The sequence below is a fragment of the Merops nubicus genome, unplaced genomic scaffold (genome assembly GCF_000691845.1).
Source record: "Merops nubicus isolate BGI_N331 unplaced genomic scaffold, ASM69184v1 scaffold8979, whole genome shotgun sequence".
Lineage (NCBI taxonomy): Eukaryota > Metazoa > Chordata > Aves > Coraciiformes > Meropidae > Merops > Merops nubicus.
In genome coordinates this window covers 8686-27185 of record NW_008630120.1, presented here as the reverse complement: position 1 = coordinate 27185, position 18500 = coordinate 8686, and the positions used below count along the sequence as shown (strand labels likewise).

The window sequence follows — 18500 nt, the reverse complement described above, 5'->3', positions numbered from 1 at the left end:
GCCGAGGCCTAAAGCCCGTGTCCTGACTGGCGGTAACGTTTGTTCTTCCCGCTTGGCCGCTTGAGTGGGTGTTTGTTTGTTTAGGTTACGTCTTCTGCGTGGTTTGTCTGTTTGTTTGGGAAGCTAGAGGAACTCGGGCTAACTTGTCGGTCCCGGGAGCGACAGATGAAGAGAAATCCTTCCCAGGGCTCTTTCCTGAGCTGTTGAAGGCAATCGTGAAGTCTCAAGCAGGAAAAAGACTAATTGTTGGATTAAGTCTATTTGTCCCCATTTCAAGTTTCACTTCCTAAATCTATCATGACATCATATCCCTGCTAGATCTCCCCTCCTCTCAAGCCGCCTTTGGGTGGTGGGAGGGGGAAAATGGGGCAGCCCATGAACTTAATTGACATGGTTATAACAAACAAAATCTTCAAACCTCTAGGCCATATTTTACAAGTATAGAAAAGAAAATGCATGAGCTTATTTGAATGCTTAGCTTGCTTGTTTTTTTTTTTAAACTTGGCCAGGTGCTCTAGGGTGTCCTTTAAGTCTTCCAAGTAGGTTAAGACAAGCTGAGATGGAGATGAGCTAGAGAGCGTGCGCGTGGCCTGGGGCAATCGGTTCCTTGAGGATAAAGATGGTTGATCTGCGTTGGGCTTGCTGCTTTGACTTGCACGTTGGTATTTGCAGTGCAGCTTTGGAAAGAGGAGGGGAGGATGGCAGCCTGACTTGTGTGGAGACTATTCTCACAGTGAGGGCTGTACTGAGACCGTATTTTGGAGTAGCAGAACAAATCTCAGCTCTGTGCAAAAGCAAATAACTAAATGAGCATTTGAAATCATGTTATTTAATTTTAGAGCAAATTTATCAGCTAAGGCTTAATTGATATGATGCTTTTTACCCAGTCTGCTTATAGGGTGCTAACTTCTAAAACTAAAAGGAGGAAAGTAAGGACATAGAAACACTTGATTTAGAGACCAGCCAGTCCTGTTGCTAAGGAGATGACTCGTGTTAATGTACTGCAAGTAGGCTCAAGCTAACTGATGAGGCTATTACAGCACCAACTATCTATCTCTGTGGAGGAAAAAAAGCATGTAATGTATTGCGTGTACAACAACTTCCTTCTTTTCTGTAAAAAACGCTCAGTAACCAGAAGAATCAGTGAGTTTGGGCTGTGCTACTGACCTGCGGAAGCTGTCAAATTAGCTGCTTAATTTTGTACTGTACAGCTCCAGAACGCCTATTTAATGTTTAAGCCCGTTTCTCTTCCCCCTTGCAGCCCTATTTTTCAGTGGGCTTTTGGGTGCATGCTTAGTAGCTTTAAGTCTCTGGCATATTATCCTTTTGGCCATTGCTTTCTCATTTCTGATGCATCTCCTGTGTTATTCATTTCATAATTTCTGTTTGTACACAAAGTTAGATTGAAGTCAGTTGAAAAACTTGTGGTGTCAAGACTCCCTTTTGTGCATCAGGTGTGTGGAATTGTACTCTGAACCCAGAAAACCTCAGCTTTGTCCACAGATATGCTAGTGGTCTTTTGATGATAATTTGCAGTTACTTTTAATAACGTGTTGATGCACCATTTGTACTGGGGGCATGTTTCCAATATTAGGCTCTCCCTCATGATGGTTCTGATGATATAGTGCAGTTCTGCTGGCAGGTTTGGCAGTTGTCCGCAGCTCTTGTAAGCTATCCCCTGTACCTTCTTACAGGTGAGTGAGTCCTGCTGCTCAGACACTCTAGCTGTCATCCCACAAATTAATGCTGAATTAATGAGAAATGTAGAGACAGTCGTGTGGGTTCTTCGCTGATTAGGGACGTGAAGGGAGGTGATGGCTAGCTGACAGCTGTGCTGGAAGATGCTCTGAACCTGAGGACTTCTTCCAGCAAAACTATTTCTTCTGCTTCTGAAGGATAACCTGTTTTAATTGTGTTCTGGTGGGAAAAGATGGTGGGTAGTGGTACTGTTTGCTAGTGTAGGCCTAGCCAAGGAGTCCTATGACAGTATCCTAGTGGCCATGTAACTCTGATATAATAATCCTGAAAATGGACCCTGTGGTAGGAAACTCTTAAGTACAGAATATTATAAGATGCTGATAGTTAACTGAAATTAAGGAAAGTATATGAATTGGAGGGGCCTTTTTGGTTTTCTACATGACCTCATTTAAGTGAAGACAGAAGTCTGTTTTTAAGGTATGCAAAAATTAAGCAAATTTAGATTGCACTGTAAGTCTGCTGGGACCTGTGCAACACTTGCTGACTCTTGGGTTTGGAGAATGTGTGAATGTTACTTGTGGCGCAATAGAAGAATCAAAGGTCCAGCTTACCTTGAAAACAGAAGAGAAAAGGTATTTGGTTTCTTGCTGCTCTGGTATTTTTAGTCCAGGAGAGTAAGTAAAGTGCAGTTTATTACAGAATCTTTTACATCCTCTAACAGAGATGTTAACATCCTAGGGACTTTTTATGTGATTGTGTCATTGGGCTGCCATGTGGGTCCCCTTTAGACCAAGTGTGAGAGAGGAACTTGGTGGTGCTCAGCCCTCCTCAGCCTCCTTCAGCTAGGTTTCCACTTGGAGTGTGAGGCTGTGTTCCTGCTCCCAGTCTCCCTTTTCCTTTCCTGCCTTACTGCCTTCTGTGTGACGATGCCGTTTAGGCGCGTGGCCAGAGCAGTACGGTTACAGCAGTAACTGGACATGGGTGCCCCTGGACAGGAACTGGGGTTTCTGTCTTGTGATGGCTGATACACCCACGGGCTGCGTGTGACCTTCTTTGTGGGAGAAGAAACACAAAAAGCTGCATGGTCTTTTTTGCTGTTATCTTGTGATCAAAGAAGTAGGATTAGGTTAATTATGATTGCAATGGCATTTAGAGCTTAGAGGGACTTTCCTTCCTAGATAATTTTTCCTTTTAGAAGGAACAAGTCAGGTTTTGTTTTCTGTCAGTTGACTTGTAACTTAGTTGCTTTACTTGGTAGGAAACACTCTGCTGCCATTGCTATTTTGAGCTCTGATAGCTGTATTCAAAGAGTTTAGACAAGCTCAGAGGTTTATCTTTCTACATAAATCACAGACAAGTCTTTTGTTAGTTACCTTATACTTGAGGATTCTGCTAGAATGGTCTGAGCTGATGTGGGCATCTTGAACTATCTAGCTCTCATATAGATAGCCAATTTATTTTTAATATAATCATCTTTTCTTCTCTAAACAAGGAAAAGTTTTGTCCTTAAATCCAATGCATCTCCCTTACACTTCCCTGTATACCGGAAGAACTGCTGTATTTCTCAAAATGTACTCTGTCAACTGAGAAACAGTCAGCAGGTTCATATTAAGCAGTATTTCCAGGGAAGTCAGATAGAGGCACGTAGTAGCTTCCATTCTTCTTCCTCTTCTCCTCTCTGCAGTATTTAGTGATGGTTTGCTGGTTGGAAAAGCATGGCAATGACTGCTTTATGCTGTTACGGACACTTTAGGAGGGGGGAATAGTACAAAGAATAGAATGAAGTAGGCATTCAGACTGCAGTATTGGCCACATTTAAAGTCAAGGTGTGCAGGAGGTGCTCCGAGATGAAAAACTGCATTCTAGGGACTGGAACCTGCACGTACCATCCCTCCTTCCACCTTTTCTTGTTGCATAAGAATCTAGAAATCTGCCAGAGGTGAGTAGCTTCAACGAACTGTCTCCAGAGGATGTTGCAACTCAGTACTTCAGGGCACCAAACCCATGCAATTATGAATAAGCAGAAGTGCCTAGGCCTGGGAATGCACTTTGCTTGCTTATTTCCTATCTGTTCATTCCTCTACTGACAAAAATAGTATGTAAAGCCTCTTCAGTTTGTGTGCCTACCCTGTAGCTGCAGCTTTTAAAGTTAGTGGGTCAGCAGCCAACTCTTGTATGTGATCAACTGTATGTAAGTCCATAGCTGAACTGCCATCTTCTGTGATTTATTGAGATTAGGAGATCTTTTGAGAATGGTATTTAAAAGGGAAGATCTTAACATAAGTGGTTTAGAAAGACTTTACAAATTATCGATTGCTCAGCAGGCTAGACCCAGGTAACTAGGGGAGAACCATAATCTGTTAAGAACACCGTTATTTTCTCATATTTGTGGTGGCATATCATGCTGACTAAAACTACTTTCCTGATTGGCCTGGTGGAAAAAGTCTGGTTAAGACATGAATTCATACCAGAAGGAGTTCAAGAAGCTGTTTGGATCCTTGATTCTAGGCAGTTACCACTAAAAACTAGGAGGGTCTAGGACATTTAAATCTTCTTCTGAATGGGAGCTGCCTAGTCTTGGTGCCAGTAAACTGGATAATGGTGGCTGAGGAGATTTACGTCATCTGCAGCCTTTGCATCTGGCTTCTGACCTCCCTGCAAGACGAGTGTTTGCAGGATGAAAAGCTGCTTAATCACCTTGCACTTGTTGTAGCAGAACCTCCTAGTGTTCACAGCACCCATGACAGACTTCTGTTTGCCTTCACTTCTCTCCTTTCTTTGTTCTTTAAAACCCCTGCTCATTACAATATGTCCTCCAGTTCATTGTAACAGTTATCACCAGTGTCACCACTGATAATTGAAGATGAGCCGTCTGTACCTTCTCCACCTCTGTTGAGGTGGAAGAATATTGTGTAAGCAGAAATTACTTTTTTTGTCATTGTATCTGGTTATTTTAGGTAACTCTGTGGTGTAATTCCTGAACATGCACATAGAACTTCTGTTAGAAGGTTTCAGCTCTTAAGCCGTACCCGTATCTATTAATGCATGATTTGTATCTACTCCAAAAACTCTTTAAATTCAGCTGAAATCGTTAAAAGTTGCCTCGGTAAATGCTGTCATTGTTTGGAGCTGTACCAGCTTGGGAGGAGAAAAAGACATTTTAAAAAGTATTAAGGGATGGAGAATAAAGCATCTGTCTGTGTAACATGGGTGGATTTGGACAGACTTCTCTGAAGCTTTATCCAAAATGCAAAGGATAAATAGGTGAGTTATCAGATAGTTGATATTTGCTGACCTGCCACATGCTTAAGATTTTACAGCAACAGTTGCATCAGATGACCAGGCAGAGAAATCTACATAGCCCTGGTTATGGTTGTATGAAGCTGCAGATGTTGCCTTCTTCTGTTGCCCCTGGTTTTCCAAGCCTGCTTTTTTTCTGCATTGTCAAGACAAAGTGTAAGAAGTAGTTAATGCTGACTGTCAGGGGGAGGAAGATGGGTGCATTGATTTTAATATTAACCTGTTGATGATAGCTGCAGACTTCAGAAGTGGTGAGCATGGAACTCCACGATGAGCATATTAAATGCTATTAGATGCATCCTCAAAAATCATAGTTCTTGCCTTCAGGCTCTTTTTCTTTGGCATGTTTCTTTTACCCAGGGTAAGTGAAAAGTTCAGATGTGCTATAGTTTATTGGGTTAACCCCTCTTTGCAGGGGCAATAACCCAGCGCAAGGAGAGAGAGAGAGAGAGAGGTGATTCAGTTCAGTCCCTCCACTCTATATGGCAGCTTTGGTCAATAAATACTCTTGGTCTTTAAAAGGAAAACTGCAAAGCAAAATTAAAGGAAATTGGCAAACTTCCTAGCATGGTGAACAAACTGAGAAGTAAGACTTGTGTCAGGGCAGAGCTCTTAATTCATGTCAGGGGACTAAAACTGAGGTCCTGAAGCTGGTAATAAGCTGACTTTTCTTATCATTAAACTGAACCCCTACTCTTTGTTAAACACTCTCATTTGAAACATTAAGCTGTGGGTTAGCTGACTAACCAGTGTTCTTCATCTAGGCCTAAATAACATTGCAGGGTGAAGCTGAAGTTTCACACATCTCTGTGAAGGCTGCTGTGTAGGATGAGGTAGTGTTGCTTCAGAGGCTTTTTAGAACAGAGCAATTTAGAAGGACATGCCTAGGTGTCAACTTTAAAAAAGGCTCTAAGTTCTGGGAACTCTGACTTCTTCCTAAGAGAAGTATCTGTTCCTCCCTACCCTGTTTTGAAAGCACTAAGTCTGTCTCCCAAGGTTATTAAAAAACCCCAAACAAACCAACATAGATATAAATAAATATGTTTTGGAGATGCCTGGGAAGACCATATCCAAAAGCAATTTTCATACTTACATTCTCAAGTATGAGAGAATATAAGTATAAATATCTTATACAGGGATCAAATGTGTAACACTACTTAAGACCTTAGAAGGTTTGAATCCAAACCATACCATGTAGCTGTGTCTCTTATCATCTGAGCCTCTCTATTTTATTTGTAACTCTTGCAAATAACTTTCCTGGCTATGTATTAGTGGTATTAAATATGACTGAGGGGAGACTTCTAGTAAGCAATCTTCATTGCCTCAGCTTGAATTTTATTTGGGAGATCATCAGCTGTAAACCTCCTTTCTTGTCCTGAGGTCACATCTGTCACATATAAAGGAGTATGCCATATTGGTTGGTAGAGACTTTTAGCTTTCATTAGCTGTTCTGGATAGAAGCTACCTAGGCTGAGCTGGTTTAGTGAATGTCTGGCACTAGGTCATCTGGATTTATGCCTTTTTATGGTCTCTAAATCTCATGTGAATGTTTGAAATGCTGGGGAGGAGAAGTTACAAATGGGGCTATACAGGAACTGCTGTAATGCTTTAACACTGATTACAGTGCAGCAAACTTCAGGGCCCTCAGGCTGATAATCAAATGGCACATCTTGTGAAGTGGTCTTGTGTTAGACCGGTTGAGGTATTTGTATACTTCTAAGTGCTATTTTAATAAGCTTTCACAAGAGGGCAGAGTAGAATTTGCGCCAGGAATTGTAGTTGTCTCAAGACTCAAGAAATGAGCTGGCCGAGATTCCTTTGGTCTTACAGCAGCATGGGACATATTATTCATGCTGCCCACCTGTATTGCATACTGTCCTGGGCACTGGGTGGCTCTTCAGTCACTGCTACCCAGCAGAGAGTCCCGGGGAAAGCCACAGCCTCTCTCAAGTGTCCCTCCCCGGCAGGGGAATGCTGGAGTGTGGAGGAGGAAACATCTATCAGCGAGCCCCCTGCACCACCACTGCCAATGTTTGCTTGTTGGTCATAGCTGAAACAATCATGTAGCTGTTAGCACAAAAATCTCGTGGTTGTTAGCACAAGATAGTGCTGGAGCACAGGAGAAGTAAGCTCTTTGTAGTTTACAAACATAATAAAGGAGGTACTGCCAGAAAGCTGCAAGGTTTCCTTGCAACGTGTTGGGGTATGGTAAAATATGACTGAGAAAGCTACTTAAATAAGAAAGACTCTCTGTCTCTAGCCTTATGCTTCTTTAAAGATGTTGATCAATTAATTTATTAGTTATCGTGATAATACGCAGGACCATCATCTGTGTTGAAACTGTTTGGAGTCCACAGAAAAAACTAGTTCCCTCTGCCCCCTTTCTTTACTGGAGGGCAAAGTGAGTTCGGGTTGGGTTTTTCTCCTGGAGCATCTCTGAAGTGTAGTTTCAATTCTTTGTTGTACTTCAGTACTTTGTCTTCCAGTAGTTTTTAAGCTAAAAGAGCTACTTCTGATCTTTCATCACTCTTTGAAGAGCTTTCTAGCAGCTCATCCTGTACAACACACCGTCCCATATGACATGCTTGTCTCTAAGATGGAGAGGCATGGACTTGATGGATGGACCACTCAGTGGATAAGGAACTGGCTAGATGGTCACACTCAGAGTTGTGATCAATGGCTCGAATTCCATGTGGAGACCAGTGACAAGTGGAGTTCCCCAGGGGTCTGTTCTGGGTCCAGTGCTGTTTGATATCTTTGTCAGCAGCATGGACGGTGGCGTTGAGTGCACCCTCAGCAAGTTTGCTGGTGACACCGAGCTGTGTGGTGTGGCTGACACGCTGGAGGGAAGGGAGGCCATCCAGAGGGACCTGCACAGGCTGGAGGGGTGGGCACAAGCCAACCTCATGAGGTTCAACAAGGCCAAGTGCAAGGTCCTGCACCTGGGTCAGGGCAATCCCAGGCACAATTACAAACGGGATGCAGAGCTGGTTGAGAGTAGCCCTGAAGAGAAGTGCTTGGGGGTGTTGATTGACAAGAAGCTCAACATGATCTGGCAGTGCGCTCGTGCAGCCCAGAAGGCCAACGGCATCCTAGGGTGCATCAAGAGAGGGGTGGCAAGCAGATCAAGAGAGGTGATTCTCCCTGTTTGCTCTTGTGAGACCCCACCTCACGTACTGCATCCAGTTCTGGTGTCCCCACCATAAAAGGGACATAGATCTGTTGGAACAAGTTCAGTGGAGGGCCACAAAGTTGATCCAGAGCCTGCAGCATCTCTGCTATGAGGATAGGCTGAGGGCACTTGGATTGTTCAGCCTAGAGAACAGAAGACCCTGGGGGGATCTTGTAACTGCTTTCCAGTACCTGTAAGGAAGCTACAGGAAGGCTGGAGAGGGACTTTTCACAAGAGTGTGCAGTGACAGGGCAAGGGAAGTGGTTTTAAATGGAAGGAGAGTAGGTTTAGACTAGATCTTATGAAGCTCTTCAGTACAAGGGTGGTGAGACTCTGGACTAGATTGCCTAGAGAGGCTGTGGATGCCCCTTCCTGGAGGTGTTCAAAGCCAGGTTGGATGAGCCCTTGAGCAACCTGGTCTAGTTGAGAGGCCTCATGGCAGGGAGGTTGGATTAGATGATCTCTAGGGTCCTTTCCAATGTAAGCCATTCTGTGATACAATTTGTGGCTACCTCAATTAATGCAAGTCAGTTGACATTTATCATTTTCATAATCTCTGTGTGTGAAGACCTTCACTTTTTTTTCGTCCTCCTTCAGGTTGACCCCAAAGATTACACTTTTGCTGGACTTAAAGACGAAACTGTGGGTCGACTGCCTGGAAAAGTAGCAGGCCAGCAATTCATCATTCAGGACTGTGAGAACTGTAGTATCTACATCTTTGACCATTCTGCCACAATCACTATCGATGACTGTGTAAACTGCCGAATCTTCTTAGGGCCAGTCAAAAGCAGCGTCTTCTTCCGCGACTGCAAGGACTGCAGATGCATCGTGGCCTGCCAACAGTTCCGCACGCGGGACTGCAAGAAGCTGGAGGTCTTCTTGTGCTGTGCCACCCAGCCCGTTATCGAGTCCTCCACGGGTATGAAATTCGGATGTTTCCAGTACTATTATCCTGAGCTTGCTTTACAATTTAAAGATGCTGGACTGAGTATCTTTAATAACACGTGGAGCAACATCCATGACTTTACCCCTGTGTCAGGAGAAAATAACTGGGGCCTTTTGCCTGAGGATGCTGTAGTCCAAGATTATGTTCCTCTGCCCAGCTCTGAGGAGCTGAAAGCTGTCAGAATTTCTACGGATGCTACGAGGAGCATAATACCGATAACTCGAGGGCAGAGACAGAAGAGCAGCGACGAGTCGTGCTTGGCCGTGTTTTTTGCTGGTGACTACACAACTGCAAACGCCAGGAAGTTAATTGATGAGGTAAGAGACCTTTGTCTTTGCTCAACTTTTTGAATTTCTAATTGACATTTCCTCTGGACAGCCCCTAGTGCTGCCTGAAGGGAGCTTGTCTACTAACCGTACTGATCAACTGCATTGTGTAAAAACTTAAAGCAAAGTGAGAGGCTGGAGCTCATCTGGTCAGGTAATTGTTCCACAGCTGACATCCTGTGATTGACACATCTATCCTCTGGTAGTTCCAGCATACTGTTCCATCATGGCACACCAAAGCTATGTTCTGAAGAAAATCTGTCCTTGAACTTGGCCAAATGTGGAGTTATTGGCAATGCTTGGAATAGGGATATAGCCAATTAACTTGTTAGCTTGTAGCCCCAAAAGTCACAGCTAACGAAACAAGCTGTCTTGAAAGTTTTTTCCAGTGCTAACAGGGCCTTTAAAAAAGTAACATATTAAATAGTATCCCCTCTGCCACCCAGTTTTGGAATTTTTTTTTCTGGAAGAGGCAGAGTGTTAGTCATGCCTGGTCAGCCGTTTTCGATTACTTAAATAGCTGATGCTGGGTTTTGGGGTTTGTTTTTGTGAGGGTTTTTTTGTTGTTGGTTTTTTTTTTCCCCCCTCCCTATGAGGCAGCAGCTCACAAGTGTGGCTGAGTTGGGGCTTTCCTGGGGCTAAAATCTGGGAGTGGCTGGTTGCTTGTAGCACCCTGGAGTGCCAGGGATGACAGAGCAGAGCCAATAACTATGAGCTACATATTCTGAGCAGAATATGTATAAAAGCTGCTGATCCAATGTTCTATGATCAAGAAAGCAACCAAAGGAGCTCTTTCTCTTGGGTTTTTAACTGTGAGGAGGAAATCCATGCCACACACACACACACCCGCCACCACCTTGCCCAGCTGGATTTTTATGGAACTGGATTACCAACAGCTACGTGGGAGAAGGGAGATAATGATACTTAAGGGTTGTTTTTTTTTGTTTGTTTTTTTTTGTTTTTTTCCTGAGGAAGGAATAGTTACAGTAAAGAAGATCATAGATATGTTCTCCTCTCCTAGTAGTTCTTTAGGAATTAGAGTTAAGAAGATGCTAAAAGACTAGTCAGTGGAATTCTGTGGAAATCTTACTGCCTTGTAGATTAATGGGTGCTTTGGAAGGACAAATACATTTGCTCCTCCTCCACATGCTTTTAGTTTTTTGTTAGATTTGAAGTAAAAGGCTGTGTGTGTTCAAAAGCTTGTAGCTATTTTTCCAAAATGGAAAAATTCAGCAGTGGATAGATGAGAGTTTGAGCTAACGCTTGACTGAACTATTGCAGGCTAATGAGAACTAACTGCTTGACTCCAAATACTCAATGCTTCTAAATCCCATTAGTTTCAGCTTGTGAGGAAGTGTGGGGAGGAAAAACCCACAACCCTGGGCCATAACATAAAACAAAAACATTCACTTTCACTCTCTAGGTGGACTAGGGCAGAGGAGAAAATCTGGATGGATGGAATGAAAATAAACAGAAATGCAGAAAAAGGAAATGGTCTTTGAAAATAGCAAAAAGGGTCCCTTTGCTCTGTGAATTAGTGTGTATGTGAAAAATGAATCTATTCTAGTGTAATCTGGATACTCAAGCTGAACTCTGCCTGAGAAGCATTTTTAACATGAGTTCTTTCTCTATTAACAGATGACTGGTAAAGGCTTTCAGCTGGTACAGACTAAAGAAGCCTTAATGAAGGAAGAGGACGCTCGCAGAGTTTTCCAGCAGTGTGCATCAGAATTCATTCCACTGCTTGAAAAAGGTGAGTTTGTCTTGCTTTCTTTCTTTTTTTGATATAGAAATCTAACTGTCACTAGAGAGTTCTGGAGAAGAAAGAGGCATGAAGGAGAAATTTGTGTTTCAAGGGAATAGTGTGAAAAGCCAGTTGAGATGGATTTTGGAAGCCTCAATGAGGCCCTAAACCAGCCAAAACTCCTGAAGGCATCGCAAATTAGCTATTCCACGTTTTGTGGCTCTGCCCCCCCTCTAGTGGTCCAACCATGTAGCTCAGGAGCAGTGGCACATGCAGATCTGTCGGGTGGTCAAAAGAACCTCGTGCTTTTAGACTGTTTCTAGCTTACCACCATTGCTGCTCAACCACCTAGATGTCCAGGATTTCTGTATAGATATTTAAGCAAATCAATATAGATGTGTATAAAGCAGGCAAGTGTTAAATTCCAATTTATAACTGGTGTACTGTCAGAGTATTTCAAAAGACTTTTTATTGATCTGACTGTAGTTGCTTTTTGTCTCTTTCTGCAGAAGTACTGATATGTTGCCATCTGTTACACGCTAAAGCTCAATACACACTCCCAAACTTAGCAGCAACATGTAGGTTTTTTCATAGTAATGTAAGAGGTCTGTGATGCTCATTGCAAGAATAGGTCAAAAGTTACTGTACTTCACAGATGACAGTCTAGTTTAAGGGCTATTTTGCAGCCATGTGGGAAGAAAGAGCATGTTCAGAATGAAACCAGAGAAAGGGGATCTGCAAACAGTGAGTGAGAACAAGTTTAAAAATCAGGCAGTTTGCTATCTCGGGCCTGAGGCAGAAATACCCGAATGAGTCAGCGCCCTCCAGATGTCTGTGAAGTGGCTCACTCTGAGCAGTGTGTCTGACTCACTTCCACGACTCTTGTGCCACTGCTGCCTTTCCACAAGTAAAACTGGAATACTGCCAGAATCGGTGTAAAAATGAGCATGGAATTGCAGATATTTTCTGCTCAGATAACGCTGTACTTTGAAACTATGGTGAAGTGTTTTTAGTTCTTTACCCCACGTTATGGCTGCTCAAACAAAAACTATAAAACGCTTCTTGCAAGCTTCGCACTTCCCTACGGGCTGAGAAATCTACTGTTTCAATGCCAGCCTTAAAAATAATATTGATTCTAGATGAAACTGTCTTCTAGGTCCAGTGGTTGCTTTGGAGTTCAATGGAGATGGTGCCGTGGAAGAATGTCGAAGCACTATAAATGACGTTTTCAGTGGGACCAAGGTAAGCTGGTGTATTGCTTTATGGGCAGAAAATGGTACAGAACGTCCGGGCTAATGCATGGTTGAGCTGTAGCACTGATATACTGCATGATTTTTTTAGGTTTCTGAATAGTCCTAGTCTATTAAACCTTGACAAAGATAATAGAGTGGGATTTCAACTTTTTCCAAGGTTTACTTTTACTGTGCAGGATATTGCAGAGCACGTTCCTTCATACGTCTTCTTCCACTTTCTTCTGTCGGCTGGTTTTACTGTAGCTTCTTACACCACACCTCCTCTTTGCTTGCTGTCCTCCTTTCTCTCAATTGCAATGGCTTTGAGAAACTCTCTGGAAACAATTAGAGCATTCCTCCTGATAACAAGAAAATGACAAAACCTTTGCTTTTAAGCACCTGCTGAAAGAAGTGTCCATACAGATCCTTGCTGTCTTTCAGTTTCTTTTGAAAGAGTTTTTTGGAACTAGACAGCCCAGTTTCTGGAGAACAGTCATCTTGTAAGTTCTCAAATGCAGCTAATGTTTGCTTTTTTGTGTGTTTGGTATTGCACCAGAAAAAAAACCTGATGTGTAGGGAGCCTTAAGTTGCATCTATGAGTCTCGATAGTACTAGAACTACAGTCTAGGCAGTGCTGTGATAATACTGGTTCTTCTTATGACCCAAGAGTCATCCCAGCAAATTTTACCATAAAAATGGCCTCTAAGCAGGAGCTTACAGTGGCTTTTTTTTAGTGAGGTTAGCTTTTTTTTTTTCCATACAGAACAAAGTCGGTGCTGGGTAGCCAGTTCACTGGTTCTTCTGGTTCTTTGTTCTAATTGAAGACTGAATTATTAGAACAGATAAAATTTTATGTTTTTCTTCACTAAAATGACTAGTATCTGTTGTTATAACAATCTGAATGCCCTCATCTGAGATGCATCCAGAAACTTCAGAGTGTGCACTTCACACTGTGAAGTAAGCATTATTCTTGGAGGTGATCTGGAGCGTTTGAGTTCAGTTCCAAATGGGAAATTACTTGCTGTATTGAAAAATTTCCACCCTGGTTCCATAGTAAAGTCTACCTCACTAATTAAATATTTTCTGGACTGAATTACGAAGCAGAATTTTGGGCTTCCTGAGAAGTGTATGTCTTCATTTAGATAATACATAACTCAAAAATTTCTGTTAAACACTGGGTTTGTGCATGGATTCCTAGATAATTTAATATTGTAAGTGTACTTTTTTTTAGAAAATGCTTTTTCTTTTCTGGGACATAACTTTGAAGCAATTTAGGGAGAAAAAAACTTCAGACTTACTACTACCAGAAAGTTCAGGAATGCTCTCATTGTTGGCTGCCCTTATGTTCAAGAGTTGCTTGGAAAGAATTACAGGTATCCTTGATCAAGAAACAATGACAGAAGCTCTTATGAGGACATGTACCCTGTAAGTTTTTGCAGGAGATTAATATGCTTTTAGGCATTTTTTTTACAGTTAAAAATTAAGTGCTTTGTTCAGCTCTGAGGTCCCAAACATCAGAAGGACATGGACCTGTTGAAGTGAGTCCAGAGGAGAAGCCATTAAGATCATCAGGGGTCTGGAGAAGAGAAGGCTCTGGGGGGACCTTATAGCAGCCTTCCAGTACTTAAAGGGAACCTGCAGGGAAGATGGGGAGGGACTCTCCATCAGGAAGTGTAGTGATAGGACAAGGGGTAACAGTTTCAAACAGAGGGTAGATTTAGATTAGATATAAGGAAGAAATTACTTGATGTGAGGGTTCTGAGACACTGGAAAGGGTTTCCCAGAGAAGCTGTGAATGCCCCATCCCTGCAAGTGTTCAAGGCCAGGTTGGATGGGCCTTTGAGCAACCTGGTCTAGCGGAAGGTATCTGTGCTGGTTTAAAAGCAAACCGGTGGGAGAAATTAATTTAGAGATACCACAAGTCAGAGCTACAGTTTACTAAAAGGATTACAGTATATACAACAATACATGGTAAAAATACTGGCTTTGACCCACAAGGATAAAGTCCAACCCAGCACCCTGGGGCAGGAACAGCATGGTGCCTGTTAGCTCCTGTGCTGAGCACTGCCTGGTTCCCCTGAGTGCAAAGCAGAAGGGAAGGAAACCTGTCAGTCAGGATGATGGTTGCAGTTCTGTTGGAGGAATGATGGCAGTCTCCCCAGGAGTGGCAGTCCCAGTGAGAAGGGAAGGAAACCTGTCAGTCAGGATGATGGTTGCAGTTCTGTTGGAGGAATGATGGCAGTCTCCCCAGGAGTGGCAGTCACAGTCCTGCTGGAGTTCTGTTCCCCCTCTGGATCCGACAAGAGGTTACCCAAGTCCCAAAACTCGAAGCTTATATATCCGCAGGTTCAGTGGGAATGTCCAGTACCTCCCCCCAAGGGCAGGGAGTTTCTCAATGGGTCTTTAGCTCTGTTGATGGTAGGATATGGCCTTGATGAGCTAGACCATTGCCAGTGCAGCTGGGTCCATGAAGGTCTGTTAGCAGAGAGGACTCCTCCTGCTGGGTGGGAAGGTGTTAACACTTCCCCGGACCTCTTTCCTTATCTGTTGTAGCCTGGGGTGTGAGGTCTGTCCTGGGCAGCTGCTACTCATGATTTTGTTAACAGCCCATGAGCAATGACATAGAGAGTATAGAATACACAGGTTTTGGTTCTACCCACATAATGATAAACTGATCCCAGCCCCTGTAACTATGACAGTGTCCCTGTCCATGGGAGGTGGGTTAGAACAAGATTTAAGATCTCTTCCAACCCAAAGCATTCTGTGATTCTATGATTACATTAATTTGTTAATAACCTTAATTTCACCAGGTTTTTGTTTCTGAAATAAATTAGATAAACAGGTCTAGATACTCTAAACAGGGTAGAAAAGTTCTTCAGTAATAGCATCACCAGAGGTTTTTTGAGCCGTTTGGTAGAAACAAGACTCCTTGGTGTTACAAGGAGTGCTCAATGCTGTGCACTTGAGCAGACTTTCTATTTGTGTGGACTAGGTACTTCTACATCCTTTACCTCTGTCATGCTTTCTGGTGTGACCTTCTGCACTTTCTTGGTGTGTTTTCTAGCATTGTTTCTCTGTCTCATCATTTATCCATAAACTACTCTGCAAAATGTAAATTGTAATATCCTGGTAGGGAAGGATGCTGAAAGAAGGTATGTTGTGACCTTGGTACCCATCGCTGTTCCACCAAAAAACTGCCAAATAATTAGCAGATACTCTCAGGTCTCTTAAAACAGAAGTCTACTGTGTGTCCAGGCAACTACTTGCTTTGTGCCAATAAAATCTTTTTTTTTTAAATTGAAATTTACTGGACAACGGGATATTAATCTTAAACCATAGTTTAATTAAACCCGTTCAAGGAACTCCCATAGTTTAGATTCATGCAGTGTTGTGAGCTACAGCAGAAAAGTGGTGACAATAGGAGCATAGTCACCTGGAATAACCCATTCCTACACTCCCTGTACACTTCAGGAAAGCTCAGCTGGCTGTGCCAGCACTGATGTGCTGAGACATAGATGATTTCTTCTTGAGGTATAGAAAATATAGGATAGTAAGAACTCCGTTTAAGTTCTTGCTGGAGGCTATCAGTTGCACGCTGATGAACAGCCACAACACTCCCCCTTACACTGAACTATTTGGGCATTGCCTAAGGCATTTGTAGTTGATTTCCTGAAAGCTTTCGAAGAAGACTGTCTTAGAGCTTAGACTTTCACATGCGCTGATCACTTTTGCAGAAATGCAAATGTAATTAAGTTATCAAGTAAAAAAAAAAAGGCAACTAAGTTTTTTGAGGGGAATATAGTGCAAGGGAGTCTTTCTTGCACACTCTGCCTTTCTGTTAAAAGGAAAGCTCAATGGTAGCCTAAGGTTTTTGTGTGTTTGTTTTCTCCTCTCTTGGACACAGTTTGACTTTACCAAGCAAAATACATCTAAATGGATGTTAGCTGAAGCTGTGACCACTGAATAATTGAGCCCCAAACTTTTAATTCCCATCAGTGGAAGGCTGGGGTTTACTGCAGCTAGCATGTCTGCTAGGAACAGGGGATGGTAACAAAGGGTGCATCAGGGCTGAGAGAATTCTAGGGCTGGTTCTGCCATGCAGTGGAAACCAACAGAATTGTGCCTCTCACAAAATGCAAAAATAAAAATAGCCATTGTTGGCTCCAAATAAGCAAATACTACGTGAACTTCTTCATTAATGATGTGCAACCGTTTCCTTGTTTAATTAACCAGGTTTTTGTATCGGAGAGCAAGGCAACAGCATCTCAAGATGTAGACAATTTCTACAACTTCGCCGACATGCAGATGGGGATGTGAAGTTCCACATGAAGGTGTTCGTGTACGGTTTGTCTCAGCACCTGGGTGTCGCTTGGCTTGAATTTTGCAGTAGTATCTGAGAATCTTTTTCATTTGGTTTTGTATTTCTCATATATCCCTTTTCTAAAGCTATTGGTGTTTTTAATATTTTAATACCATATTACCTGAACTGGAGCTCCCCACATGCATTGTATTGGAAACTTACATTTCAACTCCAGAAACAATGGAGGTTTTCTACTAATTTTTTTACAGTGATTTATAAAGTTCTATTGTCACTTGAATATTTCTTGTTCACATGTTATGGTAAAATATATTTGAAAAGTGAAATGCTGGTCCAAATTTGATGCTGTAGTAGTTATCTTTAACTCAGACGCACTGTTTAGAAAGTGCATTTATGTGAAACTCACTGTTCAAATTTGTCTTCTCTGGGGGCCAGGGAGGAAGCTGTAGTCATTGACTCTCTGAAAGCCTGGTCTGAGATTGTAACACGCTTTCCAAAGCAGTGTGTGACTTACCAAATTTACACCTGGCTTATTCTGGGTGTGTGTTAAGAAGAGCGTGACCAGCAGGTCGAGGGAGGTTCTTCCCATCTTCTCTGCCCCAGTGAGGCCACATCTGGAGTTCTGCATCCAGTTCTGGGCTCCCCAGTTCAAGAGAGACAGGGGACTGCTGGAGAGAGTCTAGAGGAGGGCTGAAAAGATGATTAGGGGACAGGAGCATCTCTCTCACCAGGAAAGGCTGAGAGACCTGGGGCTGTATAGCCTGGAGAAGACTGAGAGGGGATCTCATCAATGTTTATAAATATCTAAAGGGCAGGTGTCAAGGGGATGGGGCCAGACTTTTCAGTGGTGCCCAGTGATAGGACAAGGGACAGTGGGCACAAACTGGAACATGGGAAGTTCCATCTGAACATCAGGAAAAACTTCTTTACAGTGAGGGTGACGGAGCACTGGAACAGGCTGCCCAGAGAGGTTGTGGAGCCTCCTTTTCTAGAGGTATTAAAAACCTGCCTGGACACATTCCTGTGCCACCTGCTCTAGGCGAAACTGTTTGGGCAGGGGATTGGACTAGATGATCCCCAGAGACCCCTTCCACCCCCAAACATTCTGTGATTCTTTGACTCTCCTTCAGCAACTTTTTTGAATAAAGTTGTTTGCAGCAGCGTTTTTGCTGAGCGTTGCCATGACACCATTCCAGAAAGTGAGCACCCACCAGGCTCTTCTGCTCTGAGGTGAACTCCGAGTGTGGGTGCTCTGCTAAAGATGCTCTTAAGGTCAGCTCAGGGTCTCTGGCAATACAGCTGCCTCCCATATTCCCAAGTTATGTATGGAATATACATGAGGCTCCTCTGGACTTGGGGCAGTAAGCCTCTGGCACCACTGTTGTTTGCTAGAAGGGACACAAAGCAACCAGGAATCAGAGGAGAGCTGTGATGGCATTGAAAAGGCTCTTCCTTGCTAGACCCCAGAAGAAGGGTTTTACAGTTAGCAGTAGTACCAAAAATTTTGTGTGAAGTACTACACACTGCTGTAGGGTTTATTTTGGATTAATTCTAAAAACAGACCATAGAAATACTACTAGCATTTTGGGAGATGCATTTGAATAGTGATCAGTAAGGATGCTTTTTGCTATGTTGTGCCTATTAGAATGCAAATCTATGTGCATATTAAATACATAATTGATTTATTTTTGTGTATTACATCCTTACTGATTTTTCTACACGAACTTGCAGCTTATGTCCAGGTTTACAAGCCCTCTGTAATAC

At 42.8% G+C, this 18500-nt stretch overlaps 1 protein-coding gene across 1 annotated transcript; it reads left to right on the top strand.

Moving 5' to 3' along the window:
- Positions 1-8767: 8767 nt before the first annotated feature.
- RP2 (retinitis pigmentosa 2 (X-linked recessive)) lies at positions 8768-16870 on the top strand (the record flags this gene model as incomplete). The annotated part of the gene is made up of 4 exons (XM_008947160.1): positions 8768-9433; positions 11081-11195; positions 12343-12428; positions 16652-16870. Coding segments are annotated over 4 exons (951 nt in total), but the record flags the coding sequence as incomplete, so codon positions are not given.
- Between the last annotated feature and the right edge of the window lie 1630 nt (positions 16871-18500).